The sequence below is a fragment of the Siphateles boraxobius genome, unplaced genomic scaffold, assembly GCF_051911475.1.
Source record: "Siphateles boraxobius isolate OS27281-9 unplaced genomic scaffold, OSU_SipBor_1 7, whole genome shotgun sequence".
Taxonomy (NCBI): domain Eukaryota; kingdom Metazoa; phylum Chordata; class Actinopteri; order Cypriniformes; family Leuciscidae; genus Siphateles; species Siphateles boraxobius.
The window spans coordinates 28,649,531-28,670,382 of record NW_027509197.1 but is presented as its reverse complement, the minus strand read 5'-3'; the positions used below and the strand labels follow the sequence as shown (position 1 = coordinate 28,670,382).

The following is a 20,852-nucleotide window of genomic DNA, read 5'->3' as shown; positions in this document are numbered from 1 at the left end:
AAATCCGTGCAACACTTATTGACCATGTTATCAACCATGGACTGACACAGATGGAAGCTGGACAAAGAGTTCAACCAAATCTCTGGTTGATACTGTAACTGAATAGTTACAGTATAATTTGTTACTTTTACAGTAGTTTTTCTTCAGAGTCAAACTGTATGTACTTCATGCAGTAATTTTTATTTGTCTACAGATTTTATTTTTTTCATTGATTTCATTGTTGGTTGATTACTGTAACTGATTATGGTAAGAAATACTGTAAATAAATACTTGTAATATGAGTCTGCAGAAATCAGTGTTGTGCAGTGCTTGGTAAGTTTATAGTAGGCCTATCCCTTACATAACAATGTCTGGCCAAAAATCTAGCACATGCTATTTCCAAAAAATAGTTTTTTTACAAATATGTTTTTTTATTTATCACAGCAGTGTGAAACTGGTTGCACTAGTGTCTGATCATTGAGGACTGTGTTGGTTAAATGAAAACTAATAGCATTTTCACAAATATGTGTATATCTTTTGACTGAAGTGTGTATGTTTTGACAGAAGTGTGTCATTTTGCAAACAATCTAGGAATTATGCCAACTGAGTATGGTGTTTGGATAATTGTGATTACATTTTGAAAAAAAGAACCCGGTTTTCAAAATTGCGTGTAAACAATTGAAAAAAACTGTAAAAGCAGCAGCTGTGGTTGCCAGAAATTCATTGTAAAAGTACAGTGGCAATGTTTCAGGTATAACTGTATATTTTACATCTCACAATAACTGTATGTTTCATTAATAATGTTAATTTACATTCTACTTAACCTATCATGTTTTTTTACTTTAAAATGTACTGATAACCACCATGATCATACTGCTAGTAAAATAAAAAGCCACATGTTGAATAAGAGTTCATCGTAAGTGGCCAGTCTAAATATTAACATGAACAACACAAAATATAACAAAAATCACCCTAAACAATAAGAAGAAATACAACTATGTATTAATAATTTCTCCACCATATATGGTATAGTAAATTACAGTTAACCAATTAAAATGATTTCACAGTAGCATTTTTATACTTTTTTCTGTAAAAACTATATAAAAAATGTAATTTTTAATGTAAACATTACAGACAGATGATATAAGAAATGTAAAAAGAAAGATTTTATATTTACCATGTCAATAAAATGGTAACTTGGAGGATTTATTCTTTTAAAGATTAAATTGGAGAAATAAATAGCTTATTTCATACAAGCCCTTATGATCTAAATCTTACACTTAATTACCCACATCAAAACATTGTAGGTCAAAATCAAGGTACACACATGACCTTTGAAGATCTTTAGTTAACTGGTTACACAATTGCAAGAGTTTTAAAAATCTGTAACTAAATTCAAAACCTTGCCCCATATACTCTGTCATGTTCACTTACTATAAACTACTAAAAAGAAATTGTAGAAGGTGGGCGCTTTTCATCTTTTCTTTTAGCTTCCCTTCCATTCTGTTTTGTACATTATGAGCCTGAGTACAGAAGAACATTTCAGATGACTGTTATTTATCCAGTAGCGAGGACTGGAAGTGAAAGACAGTCAGAGATTGGGAGGCTGAGTGCTTTATCTCCTGTGCTTTCACAGAGCGCTGAGGCGCATCAGAGATGCAGAGAGGGTGAATGCACTTCTCCAGCATAGAAAGAAAAGAAACAAAAACAAGCAGGCATGTATCTAATTAGAACAAAAAGAGTCAGAAACAGAAAGAAGTCAGCTGTGACAGACCACAGCAGGTGCTGAACCTAAACAACCAGAAAGGAGATGCACATTGTTGCTGAATGGACTTTAGATTGAAATGAGAAAGAAAGCTAACTAGATGCATTAAATTGCATACTATTAACACATAATGCATTTAAAATAATGGATGGGTCACAACAGTGAAGTGGACAAATGTAGCAACTGACTAACCGACTAGTGGTCAAATAGACAATATAACTTTTTTTAACAGATAAGAATATAACAGCTTTAATGAGGGAAATAAATACAATCCCATGAAGCACTGCAAATCCATAATAGAAAGAATCCATAATAGAAATTTAATTCGAAATAGAAAAACCCATTTAATTGAGATTATGAAGCCATCAGTCCAAATGAATTCCACATATGTATTTTTTTATTTTAAATAAACATGTTTAACAGTGGAATAGCTTAACAACTACATTAAAAATAAACATTTATTGCAAAGCAAGGGTAATGTAGTTTTTAACCAAGAACTCCACAGTTAAGAACTGACTGTTAAGAGGATAAATAAATAAATTAATATATATATATATATATATATATATATATATATATATATATATTACTTTATATATATATATATGCTGTTGGCCTCATAACCTCATTTAATAACCTAATAAAAATCCTGACGTCATAGACCAGGAAATTATAAAGCACACCAGGAAACAGACCGCGCTAGTTTCTGATAGGCCGAATCAAGTCGATCACAGGCATGCAGGGAGTATGGCAGGGCGACGCAGTGTCTCGTTCCCTCTTCAGGGAACCAGGGTTACATACGTAACCTGAGACGTTCCCTTTCAAGGGAACTGGAGCTGCGTCGAGACGCGGTGGGAACACTATACCCACGACGCCCTAATAGCAAATGCATGTTCTGTGTGAAATCATTGCGCACACTAAGCAAGCACCCTGGCCTAGACCCTGGAGTGAAGCCTAGATCCAAGTCAAGTCAAGTCACCTTCATTGATATAGCGCTTTTAACAATATGGACTGTTACAAAGCAGCTTTACAGTGATAATAGGAAATTAAAGTAACAGAGATTGTTTTGGCTTTACAGCAGCTCTAGAATAAAGTTATTGTCCAGCTAAAGTTAGTTGATTGATTCAATTCCGTCGCAACAATCATTAGTTATTAACTTAGGGGCCGCTAACACAACACCATTCTAACAGAAAATTCTTTAATGCGATCCGGCCGCTCATTTGCATAAAACAGTGCCTGGTGGCTCTGAGGATTTTTTATCGCTTCCGCGTAGCCACGTGAATCGGAATTATCCCGACAACGTTTTATCAGTATAGAGGTAAAGGGAAGGAGCCCTTCACAAGGGAGAGACTAGTTGACACTAGGACTGCGTTGTCGTTGTGTCCAGGCGCAGTTCCTTCATCAGATCCAGAAATGGCTTGGATCCAGCGGACTCCGGTAAACCTCGGGATAAACAGAGAGACAAATATTAGTGTAGACGCCATCCTTCTTATGATGTACAAAGTACATCAGGATTTATGGGAAGTGTTCCCGGTTCCGGCTGATCTAAACTATGCAGCCTAACATTAAATTATAGAAGTCTATAATGTGTTATGTGTATGCTAAGCCAAAGAGATGTGTTTTTTGTCTAGATTTGAACTGACAGAGTGTGTCTGCTTCACGGACCATGTTAGGAAGATTGTTCCAAAGTTTTGGTGCTAAATAGGAAAAGGATCTACCGGCAGCAGTCGATTTTGATATTCTAGGTATTATCAACTGGCCAGAATTTTGAGATCACAATAGACGTGAAGGAGTATAATGCGTTAAGAGCTCGCTCAAGTAATGGGGAGCTAAACCATTTAGTGCTTTGTAAGTAATCAGCAATATTTTAAAATGTATACAATGTTTAATAGGGAGCCAATGCAGTGTTGACAGAACCGGGCTAATATGGTCATACTTCCTGGTTCTGGTAAGAACTCTAGCGGCTGCGTTTTGGACCAGCTGTAATTTGTTTATTAAGCGTGCAGGGCAACCACCCAGTAGAGCATTACAATAATCCAGCCTTGATGTCATTAACGCATGGACTAATTGTTCTGCATTTGTCATTGAGAGCATATGGCGTAATTTAGATATATTTTTTAGATGGAAAATGTGGTTTTACAGACACTATTCACGTGACTTTCAAATAAAAGATTGCTATCAAAGAGCACACCCAGGTTCATAACCGACGACGAGGACTTGACAGAGCAGCCATCAAGTGTTAGACAGTATTGTAGGTTATTACCTACTGTTTTTCAGAGTTAAGTAGTGGAAAATTACTAGTCATCCAATTTTTTTTATATCAGCTATGCACTCCGTTAATTTGGTGAATTGGTAAGTTTCTTCAGGTCTTGAAGAAATATAGAGCTGAGTATCATCAGCATAACAGTGAAAACTAATGGCATGCTTCCTAATAATATCTCCAAGATCCAAGTTATAAAATCTAACAAATGTATGCGGAGAGGACCAGCCTGCCGCATCGCATCACAAATGTCATGAAGAAACCCCCAGACAGGGGGGTTTTGGGTTAGTTCCCCAGACAGAATTACATTTCGATGCAGAACGGCCATCTGCTTGGACTGAGCTAAAATCAACCAATCGTTGATGTAATTCAAAACGCGGATGCCCTGGAGTCTCAGGGGAGCCAGAGCTGCATCCACGCATTTCTTGAAAGTGCGGGCTGATAAACCCAGGCCGAACGGAAGAACCAGATATTGGTACGCTTCGCCCCCGAAAGCGAACTTTAGGAACTTCCTGTGATAAGGATGGATGGATACATGGAAGTAAGCGCCTAGAAATCTGGGTGGACGAGAACTGAACTGAATTCTGTAACCCTCTTCTATTGTCTGCAGGACCCAATGAGATGTATTTGGCAGTAGCTTCAACGCTGCCAGAAAATCTACTAAGGGAACTCGAGACTGGCCTCTGGTATTGGTCGAACGGTCACTTCGGTGACGGCAAGCCGGCACAGAACATCTGAACTGACTGTTCTAGCTTAGTCCAAGCAGATGGCGGTTTGGCATCAAAATGTCGTTCTGTCTCACATAAAGTTGCTGGGGTTGAGGCTCAGGCACTTTGAGATGCGCAGGCACCTCGGCGCCCTGAAGCAGCGAACCGGCAGGGAACAACCGAACTGACTCCTTCTCCCTGAGGATCCCCTCCCAGCAGTCTCGGGAATATTAGAGGAAGAAACTTCTGGAACGGCGCTGATTGCTTATTTGAGTCCTAAAATCTATCGACGACCATATTTACATCGTCACTGAATAGACCCAAAGGCGACAGTGGAGCGTCCAAAAGAACAGATATGTCTCTATCCTTTATATCAGACAAATTTAACCATAAATGTCTTTCCGTGGCCACCAGGGCTGCCACGAATATTCACACAATATATATACAGGTCCTTCTCAAAAAATTAGCATATTGTGATAAAGTTCATTATTTTCCATAATGTAATGATAAAAATTAAACTTTCATATATTTTAGATTCATTGCACACCAACTGAAATATTTCAGGTCTTTTATTGTTTTAATACTGATGATTTTGGCATACAGCTCATGAAAACCCAAAATTCCTGTCTCAAAAAATTAGCATATTTCATCCGACCAATAAAAGAAGTGTTTTTAATACAACAACAAAAAAGTCAACCTTCAAATAATTATGTTCAGTTATGCACCCAATAGTCAATACTTGGTCGGGAATCCTTTTGCAGAAATGACTGCTTCAATGCGGCGTGGCATGGAGGCAATCAGCTTGTGGCACTGCTGAGGTGTTATGGAGGCCCAGGATGCTTCGATAGCGGCCTTAAGCTCATCCAGAGTGTTGGGTCTTGCGTCTCTCAACTTTCTCTTCACAATATCCCACAGATTCTCTATGGGGTTCAGGTCAGGAGAGTTGGCAGGCCAATTGAGCACAGTAATACCATGGTCAGTAAACCATTTACCAGTGGTTTTGGCACTGTGAGCAGGTGCCAGGTCGTTCTGAAAAATGAAATCTTCATCTCCATAAAGCTTTTCAGCAGATGGAAGCAGGAAGTGCTCCAAAATCTCCTGATAGCTAGCTGCATTGACCCTGCCCTTGATAAAACACAGTGGACCAACACCAGCAGCTGACATGGCAACCCAGACCATCACTGACTGTAGGTACTTGACACTGGACTTCAGGCATTTTGGCATTTCCTTCTCCCCAGTCTTCCTCCAGACTCTGGCACCTTGATTTCCGAATGACATGCAAAACTGAGCAACAGTCCAGTGCTGCTTCTCTGTAGCCCAGGTCAGGCGCTTCTGCCGCTGTTTCTGGTTCAAAAGTGGCTTGACCTGGGGAATGCGGCACCTGTAGCCCATTTCCTGCAGACGCCTGTGCACAGTGGCTCTGGATGTTTCTACTCCAGACTCAGTCCACTGCTTCCCCAGGTCCCCCAAGGTCTGGAATCGGTCCTTCTCCACAATCTTCCTCAGGGTCCGGTCACCTCTTCTCGTTGTGCAGCGTTTTTTTGCCACACTTTTTCCTTCCCACAGACTTCCCACTGAGGTGCCTTGATACAGCACTCTGTGAACAGCCTATTTGTTCAGAAATTTCTTTCTGTGTCTTACCCTCTTGCTTGAGGGTGTCAATGATGGCCTTCTGGACTGCAGTCAGGTCGCCAGTCTTACCCATGATTGCGGTTTTGAGTAATGAAACAGGCTGGGAGTTTTTAAAAGCCTCAGGAATCTTTTGTAGGTGTTTAGAGTTAATTAGTTGATTCAGATGATAGGGTAATAGCTTGTTTAGAGACCCTTTTCATGATATGCTAATTTTTTGAGACAGGAATTTTGGGTTTTCATGAGCTGAATGCCAAAATCATCAGTATTAAAACAATAAAAGACCTGAAATATTTCAGTTGGTGTGCAATGAATCTAAAATATATGAAAGTTTAATTTTTATCATTACATTATGGAAAATAATGAACTTTATCACAATATGCTAATTTTTTGAGAAGGACCTGTATATATATTGTGTGAATATTCGTGCTTGCAATGACAGACAACACCAAATAGACAGAGACAGTATACAGAGAGCGCGTGCTGAAGGCACAGAAGGTAGCGCGGTCTATTTTCAGGTGTGCTTTAGTTTCCTGGTCTATGACGTCACCTGCCTATGATGTCTCATCACACCATTGGACTGATTATACACTGCGTCTCGACGCAGCTTGAGTTCCCTTGAAAGGGAACAAACTTTCTTAATTAACAAATGTTACAGGTACTCCAATGGTTTCCAATGAGAAATCAGATGAGAAATTTAAAAATACAAAGAGAATGCAAGCTGCATGAAACGGCATGTAGTGTACTGTAGGTCACTGCACGAGTCCCGTCACGTGGTGTTGCAAACCAAAGTTTTTGGTAATCAAATAATTAATTCTATCAAAGTATATCAAGATAAAAGCAAGTCAAATTAAAGCTGCTAGCAGCATTTAGCAGTGTTCAAGCATTTAAGACAGTTAAGACAGTTAAGCTCAAAAGCATCAAAAGATATTAAGGTTTATGTAGCAAGCATTTAACCACTGATATCATAGATGGAATAGACTATGTTTTAGCATGATTTGCCATGATATACAACATTTCAGTGTGATTGTTCATGATTTACTATGTTACAGTATGATTTACCATAGTTTACTATGATATACCGAGTTCTAGTATGATTCACCATGGTTTACCCTGTTCTTGCATGATTTACCACAATTGAACACATTCTAGTAGCCTATGATGTAATATGATTCTAGCATGCTTTATCATAGTTTACCTTGATTTGTCTTAGTTTACCTTGATTTACCATGTTATAGGATGATTTACCAGGATTGTAACATGCTTTACCATGATTAATCACATTGCTAGCATGATTTAACATGATACACCATGTAATAATATTATTTACTGTGATTTACCATGTTTCTATCGTGATTTACCATGATTTACCACGTTGCTAGCAATTATGTGAAGCATCAGAACAAATGAAGTGATAAACTCTGACAAAATATGATTGTTTTATAATAGTTAATAAGGAAAAACAGTTTGCTTTAGTGCAGAATACTGGTGAAAATCAAGTCTGTCAAAATGAAAGTATGCCAATAAGTGGTCTTCTACTGCCCTCTGCTGGACATTATACTTGTTACTAAAGACTTTTCACAGGTGCTTTTGCACTCATATTTAGACATTATGCTCTCTCTCTCTCTCTCTCTCTCTCTCTCTCTCTCTCTCTCTCTCTCTCACACACACACACACAAATAAATACAAATGTTGTTGTTGTTGTGGTTTTCAATGCTATTGGGATGTGTCATTATGAAAATATACTTTAATGGTCTATAAGCATTTCACATAATGTGTTTGTAAACTATTAATCAGATTATTCAGCATTTATTCAGAAACCTAGGACTATACACACACATTATGTTGTAGATACAGATATTTGAACTATGTGACGGAAAAAAGAAATGTTTACTGCAATTGTCCTTCAGGATTCATATTTCTCAATGTGCTACAATAGTCAGTTTACCATGATTTGTCGTAGTTTACCTTGATGTTACCTCGTTGTGACCGAATGTTACACAATAATTTATCCTGATATACCACATTCTAGAATGATTAAGCAGGATTGTAGCATGATTTACTATGATTTACCACATTGTTGGCAATTGTGTGAAGCTTCAGAACAGTAAAATGAATTGAAAAACAAAATATGATTGTGTTATTATAGTAATTGTCACATAAGGTTATTTTTTAGTGTCTAAATATATGAATGCAAAAGCACATGTGAAAAGACTATTAATAAGTATAATGTCCAGCAGAGGGTAGTAGAAGATCACTTTTTGCTATAGTACCATTTTTATTTTGAACTGCTTGGTTGAATCAGTATTGTGCACTAAAGCAAACCAGTCTTTCAATGTGAATTCCATTATGCATACTCACACACACACACACACACACACACACTTAAACTTTTGGGTTATGATATTGTGAAAATCTCTTTTTGTGGTCCTTAAGCATTTCAGATATCTATTTGTGATGTAAAAATATTAAACTTTCTAATAAATCATAATTTCATATTATATTATTTATTATAAATATTATTTCCAACATAATAAATATCTTTAAGCATTTGTTTGTTAGCCATTGCTGAAAAGTGGTTAAAAAGATTACAAATGTCTAATGCTGTTGCTCCCTCTAGTGGACAACAGCGGTTTTACAGCCTACATAAACGGTTGAAATGAATGACAGGAAATTAGTTTTTTTTACTTATATCTCGGGAACGAGAAAGTGAAAAAATCTGAAACTCAGAACTTAGTGTTAGAGGAGCCCTCTTGAACAATGGGTGGGGCGCTCCCGAGCCCCGCGATGCTAGATTTCGATCAAGAGCCCCGAGAGAACCTTACCATCAAAATTTGACCGTCCTGTGACTTTCCGTTTTTGAGTTATGAGTGAATTTGTACTGAAGGGGCGTGGCCTAAATGGTGGCCAACGTTTCTCTTTCATTTTCATGATTTCCACTTCTCAATAGTAATATAGTATAGTAAGTTCTCAATAGTAATACTCCAATAGATTAATTTTGACAAAATGTGAGTGTAAATGTTAAAATAGTGATTTTAAAGAAGTCTAAATGTGAAATATCTAACAATATTAGGGAATAGTATTGTGAAATGACAGCAGGGTGCAGTAATAGACCACTTATTGGCCTAATAAGCCATTATGTTTTTTACATAGGAAATGGTGCTATGGTTTTCCATAGCTATGGTTTTAAAGCTTTTTAACAGCTATAGCGCCACCTAAGGTCTGATCTCCATGAAATTTTTCATGCTTGTTAATGATGTTATGTCACATATCCTCACCAATTTTTGTGAAGTTCTGAGTTTTTTTAATGATTTATGGGCTTTTAAGTGCATTTTGCCACACCCCTTTTCTAAATAACCATTTAATACCATGCGAAAAATAAAAAAATTCAACTTTTTTTGATAATTATTTATCTAGAGACTCCAGAGAGTTGTCCTAGACTGGTCTGGTTTTGATCGGACGAAAAAACCAGGGACTAGTCCGCAAAAGTAGGTTTTCAACATATTCGTGAATATTTAATGAACGGTTCGATTGACAGCAATGGTTCTAGAGGCAAAGTTGTACAGCATGAGGAGATCTATCAAATGATATGCATATTGTGGGGATGTGTGCAACACCATGTGATTACAGAGCTGTAAAACTCGTTAGCGACAACTAGTGGCCGATTTATTTCAAAACTCTTACAGACCTCTTGGGCCATGAGTCGAACACGCCCATTGAGTTTCGTTGCGATCGCCCTCTGTTAACCTTGTCTCATAGGTGCTCAAACTTCATTGGCCAATGGCGGCCATGTTTTTTGACATACACCAATGTCCTCATACACATACGTCCTTGGACCAAAACACTGCATACCAATTTTCAAGTCAATCTGACTAACGGTCAGGTGGTCATAGGCCTTTTTATGTTTTTTTAATGTTATAGCGCCACCATGTGGCCAATCAACACCGTTTTTTTTACCGTTACCTCAAAATGTCCTCCTACGCATGTCTTTCGAGTTTGGTGAAGATATCTCATTTCTCGAGTTATAGCCATTTTAGTAAAATAGGCTCCTCCCACAACGTTTATTTTGCGCTCCTTAGCGACCGTGAATCGAAATTTCAACTTTTTTCCGATAATTATTGATATTCAGACTCCATGGAACATTTCTGCACTGGTTTGGTTCCGATTGGGCGAAAAACCAGGGACTAGTTCGCAAAAGTAGGTTTTTAACAAAAAAAATGGCGGAAAAATTTGCATACCGGAAATGAAATCGGAGATATACGTTTTGTTGACACTTGAGTCTAGGACATACAGTCTAGGAGTTATGAGTAGTTTCGCGCTTTTGGTTGCTATAGCGCCACCTATGGGCCAATCTGGCTCATACTCTCTCAACCTCTCCTCGATTTCTGTGCTACCTTAATCCCAAATATCAAGTCTCTAGCACTTACGGTTTGGTCTGCACGATGCGTTTTACGGCAGAAGAATAATAATAATAATTAAAGCTGCAAGCAGCATTTAGCGGTGTTCAAGCAGTTAAGGCCTTTAAGGCCGTTAAGCACAAAAGCATCAAAAGACATTAAGTTTTATGTAGCAAGCATTTAACCACTGACATCATAGATGGAATAGACCATGTTTTAGCATGATTTACCATGATATACCACATTTCAGTTTGATTTTTCTTGATTTACCATGTTCCAGTATGATTTACCATGTTCCAGTATGATTTACCATAGTTTACCATGATATACCAAGTTCTAGTATGATTGACCATGATTTACCCTGTTCTAACATGGTTTACCAGAATTGAACACATTCTAGTATGATTTAATACGATTCTAACATGGTTTACCATAGTTTACCATGATTTATCTTAGTTTACCTTGATTTACCATGTTATAGGATGATTTACCATGATATAGCACATTCTAGAATGATTTACCAGGATTCTAGCATGATTTACCTTATTTACTATGATTTACCATGTTTCTGGCGTTATTTACCAAGATTTACCACGTTGATAGACATTATGTGAAGCATCAGAACAATTGAAGTGATAAACTCTGACAAAATATGATTGTGTTATAATAGTAATTGTTATATAAGTGATTTATTATTGTCTATATATATGAATGCAAAAGCACATGTGAAAAGACTATTAATAAGTAGAGAGGGCAATAGAAGACCACTTACTGACTCACTTTCATTTTGAACACACTTGATTTCACCAGTATTCTGCACTAAAACAAAAAAATAGTTGTTAACTATATTATGCATGCTTACACACACACACACACACACACACACACGGGATATGTTATTGTGAAAATCTCTTTTAATGGTATATAAGCATTTTGACAGTTATAGCGCCACCAATGGTCCGATCTCCATGAAACTCTGCATGCTTCTTCACCATTTCATGACACATGTGCTCATCAGTTTTTGTGAAGTTCTGAGTTTTTATTTATGATTTATAGGCTTTTGAGTGTATTTTGACACGCCCCCTTTTCTAAACGACCCTGTTACAGTGAACCAAAGGGCAAAGTTCAACTTTTTTTTGATAATTATTGATCTAGAGAGTCCAGAGAATTGTCCTAGACTGGTCTGGTTCCGATCAGGCAAAAAACCAGGGACTAGTTCGCAAAAGTAGGATTTGGACAAAATCGGCCATTACAAATTTTAAGGTAAAAGGCCACCTATGGGCCAATCGGGGTCATACTCTGATAGGTTCTCCCCAAACTGAGGCCCTACCACCTGGCCAGGTTTCAAGTCTCTAGGCCTTACGGTTTGGGCTGCACGATGCGTTTTAGGTTTTTTTTTTTTTTTTTCAAATAGTAATTACAATAGGTTTTCAGCACTTCGTGCTTGAACACCTAAAAATCGGTACAAATACAATAGGTTTTCAGCACTTCGTGCTTGAACACCTAACTAAATCAAACCACCTTAAATACTTTTGAATGCCTTTCTCCTGAATGAAAGATAGATGATGAATCAGGCTCCACTATGGGTTTAAAACATTCCAGCATCAAGATCTCAGTCCTACAACTGTGTGCCAGGTGGCAGTTGGGACAGTTCCCTTTTAATCTGGTTTGGCGGCCCTAAATCACTGCCACAACAGCAGGCATTATGTAGAGGTGTTTGGCAGAGACATTCTCTCAAACACTCCTCTGGCCATGGGTTGGAGAGAGTCTCTCTCTCTCTCTCTCTCTCTCTCTCTCTCTCTCTCTCTCTCTCTCTCTCTCTCTCTCTCTCTCTCTCTCTCTCTCTCTCTCTCTCTCTCTCTCTCTCTCTCTCTCTCTCTCTCTCTCTCTCTCTCTCTCTCTCTCTCTCCCTCTCCCTCTCTCTCCCCCCAGGTGTGTGGTCTTGTTTGCCATATGTCAAGTGAGTGAACCACTAATATCCACAGGGCAGGGCACCTTGAGGAGCCTGCCCAAAAACTTTGTTTTTTATTAATATGGTATGACATTGAAAAACAGGCTATCTTTATAGACTGAAAGAACCTTTGGTTGTGTTATGATGCTTTTTAAATTTTCAACAGCTACATAGTAACTATAAGCCCATGAGACGCCTTGTAACTATTTGTTCTGGGCTCAAGATGTCAGACTGATAGGCTTTATTCTTTATACTTTAGACCTGTCTCACAGACTGTTGAATCTCTGCAGCTCTGGTCCACTGTCTGCATATATTGCTCTGAATCTAGCATTAGTTTTAAACCCATCTAAACCCTTATGGCATGTCTGAGTCATCTTTAATAGAATGGAACTCAGATCCCTTAGTGGACCAAAAAGTGAATGGGGTGCAACAGGTCCCTGTTCTCTTAGTATTCACACTGTCTCACGTCTCTTTTTACATTAACATTTACATTTATATTTATGCATTTACAAGATGTGACTTAAAATAGATGATTTTTGGTCCACTGTTGTGTTGAGATCTAAGTTCATTTTCTATGTATATATATTTTTTCCTTTTTCATTTCATATTTTTACTATTTTTTTGGCTTTGAGAAAATTAAAGCATTACATAAATTGAATATATACCTATACATTACTGAAGTTCAAAAGTTTGTGGTTGGTAAGATTTTGTAATGCTTTTGAAATAACTTTTGTTTGCTCACTAGGCCACATGTATTTGATCAAAAATACAGTAAATAAGTAAATCTTATTACAATTTAAAATAGCGTTTTTCTATTTAATATATATTTTAAAATGTAATTTCTCCTGTGTTTGCAAAGTTTTCAGCAGCCAGTCTTCAAGGTCAGGTGTTCCTTCTGAAATATTCTAATGCTGATTTGCTGCTCAGGATACATTTCTTGTTAATTATCAATATTGAAATATTTTTGTGGAAACCATGAAACATTTTTTCCTGGATTTATTTAAATTATTAATCAATGCTGAATAAAAATATGACTTACAAACTTACCAACACCAAACTTTTGAATGTTAGTATATTTTGTAACATTTTTTAATTAGGTTTCATTAGTTAACAAAGTTAACAATAACTAAGAATGAACAATACTTCTAAAGCATTTATTAATCTTAGTTAATGTTAATGTCAACCTTTACTAATACATTATTAAATTCAAAGTTGTATTTGTTAACGTTACTTAATGCACTGTGAACAAACATGAACAAACAATGAACGACTGTATTTATTATTACTGTACTCAGACCAGAAGTCTGAACAAATCCATCTGGATTATGTACATACTACATGTCAAAATTTATGCAAACTGCTTGCAGTCGCCTCAAATGAACAAAGTGTAAAAACACAACAATTGTATTATTTTAATATTCTTTTCCTTTCAAAACCTGTTGCTGTGTCATTTATTTTTACATAAATATGTGTACAACTCATCAGATGCAAAGCAGCAAATATCTGGTTTTGAAAACTGTTTCTTATTGAAGGCAATCATCAATGTATTTGTTGTTATCAACAGAGATAATGATTCATTTCCTCTGCCTTTCACAAAGCACATTGTTTGGCTTATTAAGAATATTTGCTAATCTTTCATTTCAGTCTTCAGTTTAAAACAATAAACGCTGATAAATAATTTCATACCCGTAATTCATTATCTCTTTTTGTCAAATTCTAATTGAATTCTTTCCATGTATTCTAATAATGTTTCATAGAGACCGGAACCCTTCCTTGAAGGACAAAATATGGAAAGAGAGAAGATCCACTGCTTCATTAATCACATTACTTACGTTATGCTGCACATTTCACCAATAAAGCTTGATCTTAAACCTCTGAATAATTAATTCAAAAGAGAAAAAGCACAAACAGACACACACACTGGCCTGAACATGGGTCTCCACCCCAGCCCAAAAGTGATTCACCAAGCACTTGCCTACGGTAACAGGCCACCATGTGTTCTACCAGATCCAACAGCTGACAGACTGTTTCCTGAAAATGGTGCAATTTTGTCCAGATCCAATTAAAATGGGTGCATAAATCCACAAACTATAACAACATATGCACTCTCCTGGCTGTGCTATTAAAAGCATCCAAAATACTGTGCTCAAGCCGTGGCCACTGACGTGAATACATTTCAAGAACATTTCTTCACATGTTTCTAATTACTATGACACAGGCTCCAAAATTAACACTCAGAGAGCCCAATGTGAGAACGAATTAGATTTGCCAAGTAAATTAAATTGTTAGTTGCCAATGAATTGAAGTGATAGTTCACCCAAAAAAAATGTTTTAATTCTGCCATCATTTACTCAAAATGTCGTTAACATAATTAACATGTCGTTTCAAAACTGTATGACTTTCTTGTGGAATATAAAATTAAAAAGAAAATATTTTCAGCATGTTTTCTGATATACAGTGGAAGTCAATGGTGACCAAAACTCTTTGGTTACAGACATTCTTCAAAGAATCATACAGGTATGGAACAACATAAGGGTGAATACATGATGTCAGAATTTTCAGTTTTGTGTGAACTATCCTTTTAAATAAAATTGTAAAACTGTTAGTCAGATTGTCACTAATGTACAAATTGCCAAACAAAGTAGACTACCATGGTATCACCTTACAATATGGTTCCATTTATTACCATTAATTAACTATGAACTAATAATGATCAGTTGTATTTTTGCATTTTTATGAACTATCGATAGCAGAAATGTAACTACTGTAACAAATATATTGCTTATTGTTAGTAAACGTTAGTTAATGCATTAACTAATATTAAATAATGGGACCTTATCGTAAATTATGCTCTGATTGACAGAATGATTTCCAATTTTTGTCATAATAAGCAGACAAAATAGGGCAGATAAATAAAATATCTCCATACATTCATCCATTCTCCAAAGCGTTTGGCCAATACAGGGATGCTGGAGCCTATCCCACAGCAAACACCCTGGATGGGTGGCCGGTCCATTACAGGACTGACAAAATGATTTATTTTAATTAAAAAAACACAGCTAGTTTAATGTAAAACATATTTATGGCTGGAAAATTCAAATTGGCAAGGGTGGTGAAAAGTTCATTTTGGACCTTGCAGACAGGATGGAAAAACCTGTGGTCCAATAAAACACCTTGACCTTCTCCATTAGCTCCCACAGAGCAGATTCCAGCATGTCAACATAGAATACAGATGCACATGATGGCATAGGCCAGCAGATTACCTGAGCATTGCAGTATAAGCTCCAACTGCAAAGCTCAGCCACAACCACTCGATCTGTCAAAGGTCAGAATACTTAATGACTCAGCTGAATGTGTGGCAAACTTCAACGGAAATTCAATCGGATAAAATGGGGCGTGCAATAGAACGCCAACAAAAACAATGAAGCCTGCCACACAGGTGCTAGATGAATCACTTCCAGAAGCAAGGCTGCTGCTCGTACCAACACACAAGCTTTGCGAGCTTTGCTTTGTCAAGGGAGATGACAAAGCAAAGCTCTTGTGTTGGTCATTCTAAACCCCCTTTCAGCAAGTACTTTGGCTCAGGATTAGCATGCCTTATTGCATCCCGTTTTATAGAGTGTCACATGGATAATTACAAGGTCATTCACCAAGCTGTGGCAGTTCTAATTTTCTTTGGAGACTGAGACCACAGGACAAATTACCTTGTAGTGAGGGAGGAAACACCTGAAGTTGAGGCATGAGTTTTCATGACTAACCATAAACAGCCTTTAAATGAGTTCCATATGGTAGATATATTTAAAGAAAACAAACACTTTTTAAAGTAAAAGTGTTCAAGCATTGATGTAAACCACCTATGAAAATAAATGTAGAACAACCTGAGAAGGTCAGTCTTTAACGTTGAGTGAAAGTGCTGTACAACCACAACCATGTTCCAAAACCTCACTGTTACCTACATAGCAGATGCCCGCTAAAGGCAAATTCACACTGCACAAACAGACGCCAACCAATGCTGACAATTACATGATTATTGTAAATCAGTTTCCATGACCCGACAAACAGCGAATTAACATGTTCAATCGGCTAAAACAAGAGCAGACAATAGCAACAGACGGCAACAAGGGCAACACACTGATCCGATAAAACCCGACGAACGTGTCTTTTGCCGTTAGTCGGTGTCTGTCGGTGCAGTGTGAATTAGCCTTAAGGAGGCATCCTAACCATCATGGAATCTTGTAAATGACCGATTTGGAACATAGAAAGCCAACACAAAAAACAAAAATTCATTCCAAAAGTTTTTCCTTTGCATGTTGCCATTCAAGCTAATTGCACAATAATAACATAAACAAGATGCATGACACAGAAAATTTTTATGTAAAAATATAACAATATTATGTAACTTTTATAATCATATAATATTCTTACATTTAACATATTCGTACATATTCTATATTCTATATTAATATAACAATACTTGTTGGGTTTTTTTACTTTTTTTTTTTTTACTTTTTAACTTGTCTCAGTACACCATGGGATTAGTGCCTTCGGTGTAAAAAAACCCTAGCAATTCACTTAAATCGGCCTTCACATCGGGAGTGCTACGATCATGCCCTGCATAACCCCGCAAGCAGCTCCCTAGATTTTGTAACACAGCAATGATGTCTGCCCTTTCCTTGAGTTTCACAAAAGCATTTCCCCCTACAGTATGTAGTGTGTAGTAGATCAGCATTGCCTTTGCATGACTGAGGTCATTTATTCAATCTCTGTTTGTGCATTTATTGACTTTCCTCCAATACCAGGTAAAAATCACTGTTGGACAATAAGCCAGCACAGCATGCCTAGATATAATCTCATTTAATTAGGCTCTAGGGGCGTCCTCCCGATTTCATTACGAAAGGATAGTGCTTAACCTGCTTTTTGGGGCACGCCAAGCTCTCTTAAAGGGGGAAACATTTCCAGCAACCTTGATCTGTTTGTAATAGCCGATAAATATCTGAAGCGAGAGTCATCGGTAAGATAAAAGAGGGTTTGATATAATGAAGTTTGGTTTGAGTAAACTACTTTTCAATGATGCCTTTCCATCCGCCTGCACCAGTGCTGTAAACTCCTGGCTGCGATACACTAGATTAGATGGCAAACAATGATTAAAGGTTCACTAAACAGACTGTGGAAAGAGTTTTATCAAGCATCCTAAGAGACCTAAACTCACAACCCCACTGATGAATCCACTGCGATTGTAGTTATTTTTTATACATATAGTAAGTGATAAGTGAATGAGCAGTGTTGAGAAATAGGACATCATATTCATCATCCGATGGATATACAAATGCAGGCATTTAGCAGGAGAACACAAGCCTCAGATAACTACTTTTCAGATAATATCAGTGCAGGGCACTGTGACATTTACATTCATCTGATATGATGAATATGCAGCTTTTGAAAATGGCACTTTCTCTCGTTGAACACACCTAGATGAATACACAAAGATCCAGTGCACGTGTGCGCCTTCAGCTTAACCCTTTGATCGTTAAATCGCAAAGAAAAAAATCTTTCAGAAACAAATCTTAATGAAAAAATATTATTTATTAAAAATTATATTTTGAGATGGACATTTGTCCACTGAAAAAAATGAAATTATAAAAAGTATTGGATATTCAAGGGATATAGGTGCTTCAATGGCATGTTGAATTATATACACAATGACATATAAAGAGGATGGTCATATTGAATTATGTGACCGTTTATTATTGGTATTATTGTCATTATTATTATGTGGGTTAGATGTATCAAAACACTATAAATTGATAAAAATGGCTTTTAAAGAACTGTCAATCGTGATTGATGCATGGCAAGGTTAAGTTACATAACAAAACTCGGACGTTTAATGTATACATTTTTAATAATTCACAAATTTTCAAATTATGATAACACGTTTTACCCTTTGGTTTTTAATAAACCAAATCTTGTTTTCTCTGCAGCTGCAAAACTGGCCACTAATCACTGCACAACATTTGTAAACACTCCTTATTTACAAACGCTGATTTTGGTTATAAAAGACAAGCTTGCTATAACTTCCTAGTTGTATATTGTGCATGAATTCAGATATGATACTTGAAAGCAGAATCTCTTTTTCATCTCTCGTCTAATATTGAGAGCACAAGGGGAAAACAATCTTGACAGATTTGTCTGTGCTACAAGCTGACGATCTTTGCTTTATCTCAATCCAACGGTGAACAGGGATGTGCTGCACATGAAAAAAACACTGGAATACTCATTGATTCACACATCCAGATTCATTAAATATTTGCCCTTATTGATTTAGATTACTCTGACAGTGTCACTCACAATTGCTAGCCAAAAGCTTATGTTATGCTAGTCATATAAGTTCCTTAATAAAACACTGAAGCAAATGCACAAATCTATACAAACAAATCTATACAAAGGAGATATAACCGCACACTCACTTGCAAAAACGTTTCGGCACCAAGCCTTTGTCAAGGTGTAAACACACAAAAGCGAGTGTGCGGTCATATCTCCTTTATACATGCAAGTCATATAAGTCATTGTGAAATTCAAAAAAGTTTAAACATTCACAACATGAAGATAGTGGTTTGGGGTTGCCAGAACTTTATGATAAAACATAACTGACAAATGTTACAAGCATTACAGGATGGCTATTTGAACTATTCAAATCTGTTTGTTACTGTACTGAATTTAACAAAGATACCATCAGAAGGCCATATGAAGACTTCATTTGAGTTCAGCTCAAAATTGGCCTTTTCAGCAATGATGACCAATAGAAAAATAGAGAGAGGATGCAAACCCATACAAACATAACACCATCAAGGTAAGACACAAAACTAAAGTAATGCACTAAACTCTTAGGCTACATAATATTGCAACAAAATGCAACATAAATCACTCACTCACTCCAATGTAGCCTACACAACAAACAAATAGAACAAACTAGCTTTTTTTAAAATAAAGCAAGGGATTTATGAAATGTCTGTCAATACAAATTGTAAAGTGTTTTAATAAACAATTAAATCCATATTTAGTTAAACTTGGGTTATGTATTTCACTATTAAAATATGCATTTCTGAATAAATAAGCTAAATAATGCGTCTCAATCAAAAAAAATACTAAAAAGATGTATAAAAAGTTGTCATGATTACCAAAAAATGTTTTACTTTGTTGTTTTTTTTTCTTGTTTTTTTTTTTTTATTTTGACATCCTGAAACTATATCCTCCAACATGCCGTCTTAAAAATCACTCTATATACCATGAGTATGAGAGCTTGAGCTCTTACACCATGTAGCCTATTCGGACACTTTTGGTTCTAAGCACACTACAAGTACTAAACCACAACAGACATAGGGAACTGAATTACACCATCGACTACTACAACACGCAAGTGAAACATTCCAGCCTTCAACCTGTCTATTTCTCAATTCAATCCCATGCATTTCGGAAGAAATTCTCGCATCGCATCTAGAATTTGTAGATGTGTTGATAGATCATAGGATGCTCCGCAAACGCAAGTTTCATTGTAGAGCTGCTGCGTCTGTCTTACCTTGCTCCGAATCAGCGTCCCTTAGTGTCTGAACATTTGAGAATATATCCCCGAATCCCAGTATGACGAGAAAGGTGAGGAAATATTCGGACATCGTTGCTGAGTGAGGGCGAAGGCCACCGCACTTCTTTTGCTGAAGTCCGATTCCAGCCCCTCTGGTAGAGTGCCGTTATTCAGGAATGACAAGTGAAATTTGTCTGCAGAGCGCACCGACCCTCCTTCACTCCTCGCATTCAGATGGATTTCTAGGCGCGCGCACACACGAGCTTGCAGGCGACAGTGTGTGAGGGGAGAGAGAAAGAGAGAGAAAGAGAGAACGAGACGGAGAGTGTGCGGATAGATTAGGACAATAACGCACTGTGAGCTTGACTATAAACGGGTTCCAGGCACCTGACGTATCGCAGGGCATTGTAACATGGGGAATGCGCTATAACGCAAAAAATTAAAACGTAGCCTATAATTTAGGCTATTTAGTTTTCGCAACAAAGCCACTGGATAAGCTACTTTGCAGATGTAGCCAAGACAACATAATAGAGGTGAGCATGTGCAGATTGTTGAGTAAATTTAAATAAAATATTTTAATTAAAAATA

General features: G+C 37.0%; 1 protein-coding gene across 1 annotated transcript in view; it reads right to left on the bottom strand.

The window, feature by feature from the left end:
- The window catches only part of lrp1bb (low density lipoprotein receptor-related protein 1Bb), a 393,159-nt gene extending 372,550 nt beyond the window's left edge, over window positions 1-20,609 (bottom strand). The window contains exon 1 of the mRNA XM_077217131.1: window positions 20,262-20,609. Coding sequence (XP_077073246.1) covers window positions 20,262-20,355 — 94 coding nt within the window. The 5' untranslated portion in view covers window positions 20,356-20,609. The remainder of the gene's footprint in view (window positions 1-20,261) is intronic.
- Between the last annotated feature and the right edge of the window lie 243 nt (window positions 20,610-20,852).